Source organism: Nesoenas mayeri, assembly GCF_963082525.1.
Source record: "Nesoenas mayeri genome assembly, chromosome: 6".
NCBI lineage: Eukaryota > Metazoa > Chordata > Aves > Columbiformes > Columbidae > Nesoenas > Nesoenas mayeri.
The window spans coordinates 26200549-26210496 of NC_137545.1; the positions used below are offsets into that span (position 1 = coordinate 26200549).

Sequence of the window (9948 nt, forward strand, 5' to 3'; positions counted from 1 at the left end):
CTTATTAGTACAATCCACAAAAAAAAATCTTATATTTATCAATTTATTTTCCTGGTTTTGATTGAGATTTGATTAAGATTTTTATTTACTTAAATATTTTGATACTGACACTGAGGTATTTTAGTAAAATATTTATATTAATAATTAAGATTCTCTTAAAAATTAAGCCTTACAATGTACCAGAAGCAATACATTCTTCCTAACTTGCCAACAGTCAGGCTTTGTATCTCCAACTAGAAGTTATTTCATAATAGATGGAATAAGTAGATTTCATTAAAAATCTGTTCTGAGGTTGGGCAGACCACTAGAGCAGAGTAGAACTCCTGTGGCAGTAAGGTTTTTGATGCAGTTTACTTTTTCAGAAATGTTCATATAGTGGCCCCCAATTTGCACTGCTCAGTACAGAGCCAACTCTAAATCTCAACACAGAGTAATCTGCACCTTCTCCACACATCATTCCTTCCTAACTTTCTTATGGCTTCCACCAGGCCATGGTATATTTAAATTCAGCTTATTGTGACAAGGCATTATGATAAAGAATAGGTACATTTTCACTCAGACTTATTTTTTAAATCATTGAATTTCAATATATGACTCCTGCAGTGGAGCTGGAGGAGTTCAGTGCAGGTTACATTTAGCAGGGAGGGTGTTTTTTGGCTCGGTCTTATTTTGCGACCTACCACTTTACTTCAGTGCACTCATCTTTCCTATTTCCCTTTGTTTTTCAGACTGTAACATAAACTTCCATAGGAACATGTCATGGGGTGGCAGAAGGGCTCTTTCAAATACACAAGCCAGTCCAAGTACATGACGAAATTCTTTCCAGTGACATTTTGCTGATGCAAACTCATTGCAACTTCTGTTGCTTTACAGCAGATTAATATTGTGATCCATAGTGATTTTAAAGTTAGAATGAATGAGCATTTACTATCCATCATTCAATGTAGGAGAATTTAGCTATTGAACTAATGGCCTATTCCATTTCTTTGTCACAGTCACAAGTACTTATCCAAATCTTAAATTCTTTCTCTTTTTTTATACTTCCATTCCATAAAATTAAGTTATCCAAAATATTAATAATTTAAAATAAACAATAAATACTAGTTGATTTTGTAAGTAGATTTCCTCTCATTTGCTGTTTATGCAAATAACTTTTGAGAATATTAGCCACTAGCTGCTCAAAGTCCCTTTTGCATAGGGTTTTGTGAGCTTAAAATGAATTGCATTTCTTTCTTCAACATAGCTTATCCTTTAGGGGATCACGTGTCAACAGACTAATAATACTACATTAAATAATGGAAATTGTAGCACATAGAATTAGGGGATTAGAGAATGCCTTATTCCCATTGGTGACTATTCACTAGAAGTTATAACTGTACTACTTGCATAAGTAAACCAGTTCACTAATGCAAGTAAGGGAATCACAGCTTGGCTGTGGATCACCAAAGCATTTGTACAGACTGTAATCCTCTAGTTTACAGGGAATTATCTCACAGTAATGTTGGTGAGAGTGCTCAAGTTATGACAGTGTGTGTGAGGAAGACATATAATAATGTAGCAATTTCTGTTACATGGTTGAAGCCAATAGAATGACCTGTAACAGCAAGATTTACAACTGGGAGGCAGTATCTTCTGGTTTCATTTATTACCATTAATATGAAGTATATACCCCATATCTCATATATCACATATAGCCCTATAATGGAAGCCCTTAAGCTGAAATTAAGTATTATGTCTATAGTGCCACAAGCAAAATTTGACATATTGTGTCATGAATTGAACACAAACCAATGTGTGCTTCAGTGTTTTTTTTTCCTAAGGAGTCATATATATTAAGTCATTACTAACTCCAGAGGCCTACTGCTGCAATATCTGCTATTTAAAAAAAAAAAAAAAAAAATCTGAAAAGGAGGGTGGAGAGCCAGAAAGAAAAAATGGGGAGCTGCTAATGTGACAGTATTCTTGACAAAGATTTGCTTTGTTTTTACTCTAGTGAATGAGGTGGAAAAAAATAAGAGTCACACCAGTACCCTAGTTTTGCATTAAAACAGTATTATAGAAACATATCTAATGGTTTCCATCAGCAGAACACAGAGCAAAGTAGATACAGACCTTTATCCTCGTATTACAAAAGAAAGTGAAGATGCAGGTGCTCTCAGCTCACTTTGCATTCTAGAACAGAGGCTAGAACCTAAAGACAAGAACAGGGACTACGACTTTTTAATGCCTACCTAAGGCACTACAGTTTCCATCCACTGGACACGGACCACATCCTCATGAGGTCTCAATATCTTCAAGTTTAGATCACTATTAAGGGTGTCTCTATTGGATGTAAGACATAAGATGATTACATTTTTCTTTGTTGCCTTATTTCTGTTTTGACAGGAAATGAAAATGAAAAGTGTTTATTTTGTTGCTGGGCTCCTTTTAATGATAGCTCATGGCAGCTCGCAAAATCCTATTCAGGATACAGAAGAGAAAACAAGGTAAATTCTTAAGATCAAACTTCTAGAAACACTTGACCTGAACATTTTTTTCTTATAGTTTGAAGTAAAACATACTGTGACTTAAATGTATTTTTTAAAATACTGTTACATGGTACTTAATCTACCATTGGAATTGGCGAAAATTTCTTGTATTGCAAAGTATAGCATGAAAGTTTTTGGAAATACAAAAAATAGCTGCCCTAGTTATCCAAGAAGATCTTGTGCTGTATCCAATCTGCTATGTTAATTTATTCACTAACCAGCTAGTGATCAATGTGCCACTTGCTTTTTGTTTCTGAGAGTATAAAATAGTGAGTTTTCAAAGAAAAGTCAATGCACCTGTAGAATGTACTATAACCATTGCCAATTAACGAGTTCTAAACTTTTCACAGATCATTCAAAGCTTCCCAGTCTGAACCATTAGATGAGTCTAGACAGCTGAATGAAGTGAAACGTCACTCACAAGGCACATTCACTAGTGACTACAGCAAGTACTTGGACACTAGACGAGCTCAGGACTTTGTGCAATGGTTAATGAGCACTAAAAGAAATGGGTAAGCATTTTGGTCACATTGATATAGATCTCCATATACAGAAACAAGCAAAAATCTACCTGAATTCAGATTCTTGATTCCAGCTTGCCATCACAGACCATGTATATCATCCTCAAATAAGTAAAGTTCTTAAGGAAAATGTATATATAATGTTAATATGTTATTAGAAATACGGAATATGAGAAAAATAAATAAAAAATATTTGCATAAATCAAGTGTAGTATCAGTACATTACCTGACATGCCACCTAAAAAGACAATCTCAACCTCTTTGGGACAGATTGTTTCAGTGAATGAATTATGTTCAATGGGAATAAGATATGGAAATATAATGTAAATGTCTGAGCCATAAGAAAACTTTTTTCTCTATGAATACTCTAATCCTGAAGTTTCATTTGTGAAAAGGGAGCTAAGGTTTAACTTTTGTTGACCACTGGATATTCTACCAGTATGATAAGTATACTGTTAAGGCACGCGTTGGCATGGGGTTTTTTAAATATAATTTGATTAAACACAAGCTGAGAACAAGAATAACATAAAGGAGTGTAAGTCTATGCTCTGTGTTCTAGCAATGTGTCTACAGAATCAAAAAATCTATGATATTAATGCTTTTAAATACCTGTGGGAGTCTTGAAACAATTTCTAGATATTGTATTAATTTAAATTCATAAGCCTGAAATTGTTTATAATATTTGTCTATTAGTCATAGTTGCTTATCATAATATTTAAATAATAACCAATAAAATCTTATCAGTTCATGCATGCTCTGCAATGTACTGGTAATAATGATCTAATGATTGTGGAATTCCACTACAGCCAACAAGGACAGGAGGACAAAGAAAAGGACAAATTCCCAGACCAGCTCTCAAGGTATTCTAGTTACTACAACTTGTTTTTCAAAAACAGTTTGAGCTCATTTTCTGTTCAACAAGAAAGAAAACAACTAGTAGGTTTTACAATGTTACAATAATCCAAGAAATACTTATCAAAAGAAATTATCTCACACCTGCTTTTCACAAGGAAATAGGAAATATCTCCATGTTATTTATTCCTGCACCTGTGTTCTATAGCGACGTGAAATGGCACAGATTTCAGGAAAGCACATTTCAAATAATAAGGGAGAGTTACAGAATAAGACAGGAAGAAAAATTTCGTATAGAAAAAGGCTGAAAAAAAAATCAAAAATCTGTTAAGAAAATCAGTGGGAAGACTAACAAAAGGAAAATGGTTAGGCACTGATTTGCAGAGACCTAATAAAACACGATACAATGCTCAGCTCAGCCCCAAGAACTCAGTCCCATGTTACATAAACCACTCATTACAGGAAAGAACACAAGACCTGCTGGAGGCCAGTTTTGTTTCTTGACACAGTTTTTGGGAGAGGTTTGGGAGGGTTAGAGATATGAAACAACTAAAACAAAAATAACAAAAATCCAGTAAATACCTATATTAATTCTTCCTTTTGTCAGACATTCCAAAGAGGATAGCCCAGATCACAAAGATCCTTTTGTTCAAAACATTGTCAATATCAGTAACAAATCTGTAATAATGTTTCAGCTTCAATGAAGCAGCATATCTCAACAAAATTAACATTTCATTAAAAATGTTCCAAACAACTCTAGTTAGCATGCTGATGAAATGTGCAGATGGTACTAAATTAGGAGGAATGGTGAAATCCCAAGAATATAAAAAACAATAGAAAGAGCTAGAGGCCCTAAAAAATGTGTGCAAATTAGTGAATTCTGAAATAAAAATGCTAGAAAACTTTTTCATGGAAAATATTCCATAATATGGCTACTTCTCAGTGCACCTTGCCTTCCTAAGGGCCAGCGTGTCATAATTTTGTGCTATATCAGAGAACGAAGCACAGTGATGTGTAGGAAGAGAGTAAGCAGTTGTATTTCTCTATTAAGCTGCAGGTGATCAGGCTTGAAATAGTTTTCAAGATTATCACTTGGTCAGAATGGCAATTAAAGGAGTATTCACAAAACAATTCGAGATGTAAATTTGAAAGTAATTGAGTCTGAACAGTTTGGCTAAGAAATAATGAAGATGAAGGCAGGAGGAGTGGCTTAATGGAAAATTCTAGATTAACACAAAAGGTAACAAAAAGTATGTCTGTAAAATACAATACAGTTTGTTGCTCATAGCTAATTAATCTAGCAGAAGACCATTCCAGTGCAGCTATATTTGATTTCAGCACCTGATTTGACTTTTTCAGAACTAGTTCAGGCATCTCTGCACAAAACTGTATTGCATAGCATAGACAATGCCTTTAGAACTGGAAGATATCAAGAAAAAAAAAATCAAGAATAATTTGAGAAGGAAAAAAAACTTCCCCTAGTCTGGTGGGTGAGAAATACAAACTAATAAAGGTTAGGAAAAAAAATATGTCCTTATGCAGTCTGCTCCTATAATATGGCCCTTCTTTCAGCAATGCGATCTCCAAGCGTCATACTGAATTCGAGAGACATGCCGAAGGCACCTACACCAGTGATATCACCTCTTATTTGGAAGGCCAAGCTGCCAAAGAGTTCATTGCTTGGTTAGTGAATGGACGAGGAAGAAGAGAGTAAGAATCCATCCATTCCTATTATTAAATTTTGCCTTGCTTTTGGGGTTAGAAATCAAGTCTGATGAAACCTTGATATATTTTTGATCGTTCTTGCTGTACTTCATGTTTTTATTTTGTACTAGAAGATATTCTGTGGGTATTAGAGTGCCACTTTAAACTATTAAGTTCAAATACAGATTAAAACAAGGCTGTTCACTATGCTGTTACACTCTAAAAGGTCAAGTTATATTTAAGGTCAAGATATTTAAAACTAAACCAGACCTTCCTCTAACTACTACTTTTCCCCCTTCAAATATCATTGCTTATGGTCTCCTTAACTATAATCAAGATGATTCAAACCATTGTCATCTTAAAATACTTTCTCTTTTTTTCTCTTTCACAGTCAATCTTTTCCTCTTTAATATTTCCAAGATTAAATTTTTACCAGTGTCATCAGCTGGTGATCACCATGCACTGGTGATCATTCCCAGCAGTAACTGATCTTTTTTTTCCTCTTCTCATGCTCTACAAACTCCCTCCAAGTTGCTGCTGCCAAAATAGCTATCATTTCCTACAACTATGACTTATTTTCCTTCTAAAGACACCACAACTGCTTTTGCTATGGTTCACAATTTCCTCGATGTAGTGCTCCACAGTTTTGACCACCTATGTCTCTGATTTCTTTCATTAATACCTTGCTCTCTACATATTCATTGCAGATTTCTTAAGCTTTCTCACTTCATCTATTCACTCATGACTTTATATCTCTTTTCATTATAGTCTTACACTTAGAATGGCCTTACCTTCAATCTCCTGCAGGCACCTTCTATCTCATTGTATTTCCAACTCTCCATAGTTAGGAGCTGCACAGTGCACGTGCCATTCCCCACCTGTTGACTGTTCTGTACGTATTTGTGCCTTTAGAATGTAAGCTCTTCGGGGCAGGGATTTAAGTCCATCTTCTGATTATATATTCTACCAACTGTAAAGTAAAATGTAAGCTTCTCTCATGATAAAAAAATAATAAATAATATAATAATAAAATATAATCTGTAAGACAAGATTGTGTGTTGTAGTCAAGGAAGACTAAATAGGTAAAGTAAATTTTGTAAATAATAATGATTTCCTGAAAAAACAAACAAACAAAAAACCACAAGTTAAATAAACAAGGTCAGCTCTATACAGAAAGGAAAGGCTGGTGGCACTTCACAGTGATGTTCAGATTTGCCGTTGTTTTTCTGTCATGTTTTATTTTCATGAGTAGAAATAGGGTATTTTAGTATCTGTAAGAGAGAAATACAACCTAGCTGTTATTGACTGAGCTTAGAAACCTAGATAGACAATCAAATGTAGAGTACTCTTCTGTCTCCAATATTTAGTATTATTTGTGGTCAAATTTGTATATTGCCTTCCCTGAAATTGTTGCATGAAAAAAATGGTCTGCCTGTCATTGATCCCAGAGGACGGTGTGCTTCAGCACCAGCCCACCTTACTGGAACCCACTGAAATCTTCCTATAGTTGATGGGATGAAACAAGGGAGGAAAGTTTTCTAAATCAGGCTCTTGGTGTAAGTTTTCCAGTGCTCAAAAAAGGACAGAGCAAGAATCAGGATCTGATTCCAAATATAAAATGATATAAAATGCTATTGTACAGCAAACAAGCAAATTGTTGTAACTGAGTTATTTTACATCCCCAATAAGGTGCTGCTCTTGATACCTAGATACTTATGCAATATAATTATAAGTATATAGCTAGGACTTAAGTCCAATTAAAACAGAAAAAAGTATGAAAATTTGACTATAATGTTTTAGTAGTGATATTTCTTAAATAATGATTCTTAGTAAGTCTCCTGTGAGTTTTATTGATGCCTAGTCTCCTTGGCATAGACATTGCAGACTGAGATGTTTTTACATGTATGGCTTTTTTGAAAATGCTGGAGAGAAATTTAGACTCACCTGAAGAAACAGTCATCATCTGGTACAGGGAGACTTCCATGGTTTATTCTGTCATGCAAATAATGCCTCAAAAGATGTTCTGATATACACTGTGCTACACTGAGCTATAACATTGGGCTCAACCTTTAACTCCTTAAAATCACAGGAAATGTGCTGTGTAACGAGGACCTTTTAAATGATTTGTTTATTTTGATCTGCAAATTGTTTGATAATTTCTTCCCTCTGAAGTTTCCCAGAAGAAGCTCTTGTGGCTGAAGAATTGGGCCGAAGACATGCAGATGGCACTTTCACGAGTGATATCAACAAAGTCCTTGATGACATGGCTACCAAAGAGTTCCTAAAATGGCTGATTAACACAAAAGTTACCCAAAGGTGCCTGAATTTTGATTGTGTTATTCTTAATATACTGGTATGTTAAATATATTCATTGCACATAGGGAAAATACTGCTAATTTTTCTCTTAACTATTGACATATCTGCAACTGTGTTACAAACTTTGTTAGAGACAGTGATGAACAAGGACAAGACACTAAACAGAACTCATCCCAAATACAATTTGTGTTTTTCATCAGTGGTGAACCTACTTAATATTTTTCAATAATTTAATATGACCTTACTTCTGGTAACATTAATTGGCAAAACTCCTCTCAAGTTAAATAGGAAACTAAGACTCTCCTTTGCATAGGCATTATAAAATCAGAAATATCAAATTGATTATTCTTTAAAGACCATGATATAAAACACTGCCTTAGACTGTGGCTTGTCATTAGGGAATAGGGTAGTATAATGTGCATTCCTGATAGGTAACTATTAAAGAACCCTGCTTTTGTTTGCCTGTATATAGGCAAATTCTATTGGAAAAGCAACATTTTCCATCTGAGCTCTTTGAACAGGTTAATATTTAAGAATTAGTTTGTTAACATTGACGAAGCATTTCAAAAATACAGAAATGCCAACTCAAGGCACATGTGAGTGGGCAGATTTTCAAAAATGTTTGATGTCCACTCTGTAAAAATTAATTTTAGTCTTCAGACTACTCAAGCACTGAAAATAACCAGTTGATCTTTGAAATCTGAAACAATCAATATCATTTCAAAAAAACCCTAGAAGCTATAGTTAAAATAGAGTTTTTATTAAGATTTTAATATTTTTGTGTTTGTTTGCAGTTTCACATTGAAACAAACAATATAGGAAAATAACCTATTAGAAACTATTAAAAAGCTTTTCCTTTAGGAATTACTGTTGTCAATTGTTATTAGCAAGAGGCATTGAGGGGTCTGTAGAACTAACATCTGGAAGTTCTTAAACTGAAAAAATATGTTCCACACATATTCATAAATCTTTGGAGATTTATAATATGTCCTCATTGCTGCTGCTTTTTTTTTTTTTTCCCAGGGACCTTTTGGGAGGATATCAGTAAAAACGCAGAATAAGACTGGAATGAAGATCTTCATTGCATCAACTGCCAGTTACTAAGAGATTCTGAAATTTGTATTCTGTCATTCATATTGGGTGTAACAAAGCTATATCACCTTGCATGCCAGGAAATAATTGTATTATAGTTTAGTGTCGCCAAAGGTTTATATATGGAAAACCTATCGTCTAAGGGATAGTTATCTTAACAGCTTTAAGACTATGAAAGTTCCATATCTTCATATTTTCCATTTATTAGGACTGAAGTAACTCCATTTATATTTAATGATAAAATTATTTTTCTAAAAAGTTGACTTCTACACATAAAGGATTCAATCACCAATTGCTAGCGGTTACAAATGCCTGAGAAGTGAATATCCCTCTTAAAACCTTTGTTATAAAAAGGCTAAGCTGTAAGGATATTAAATAATAGCCTTAAATAAATTTTTTCAAGCTTCTTTTCTGTTGATGTTTCATGTGTATATCCCTTGTGCCTCTTTGCACTCCATTTCCTTTTATTCTAATATTTTAGTGTTACTGAGATCTTGGAAGTGGTTTGTTCACAATGATAAAACCAACATTTTGATGCATTTTCTCCAATATTCTTCTCAGAAAATATCCATGTGAATTTTGAATTATCTTTAGTTGAAAAAGATATCATGCAGGATGAAGCTAGAGGGGGAGACAAGACTGAACAGACAAGTATTCTTCATTAGCATAAATTCTAGTGTCTCAGGAAAAGCAAAAAGACAGCTTTGAAAAATATTAAGTGCAATATACTCCATTAGCCGTGGAAACTGACACACAATTTCTTCAAATTTTCTAAGACTGCCATGTAAAGCCAACTCAAATGGCCCTGGGGTCACTATGTTGTATTCTTTTCTTGCTTCTTGCTCCAAGAACCACTTTGTCCACCATCTCTTGCATTTACCAACATTGTACTGTACCTTACAAGCACAACTGTCATTTTAGTAACCTGTGCCTTC

The 9948-nt window shown here is 34.2% G+C and overlaps 1 protein-coding gene across 1 annotated transcript; it reads left to right on the forward strand.

Moving 5' to 3' along the window:
• Window positions 1-2388: 2388 nt before the first annotated feature.
• On the forward strand, window positions 2389-5615 carry GCG (glucagon; the record flags this gene model as incomplete). Its single annotated transcript, XM_080346662.1, has 4 exons — window positions 2389-2486; window positions 2879-3040; window positions 3856-3909; window positions 5474-5615. The coding sequence occupies 4 exons, from the start codon at window positions 2389-2391 to the stop codon at window positions 5613-5615; spliced, it is 456 nt and encodes a 151-aa protein (XP_080202788.1).
• Window positions 5616-9948: the final 4333 nt, after the last annotated feature.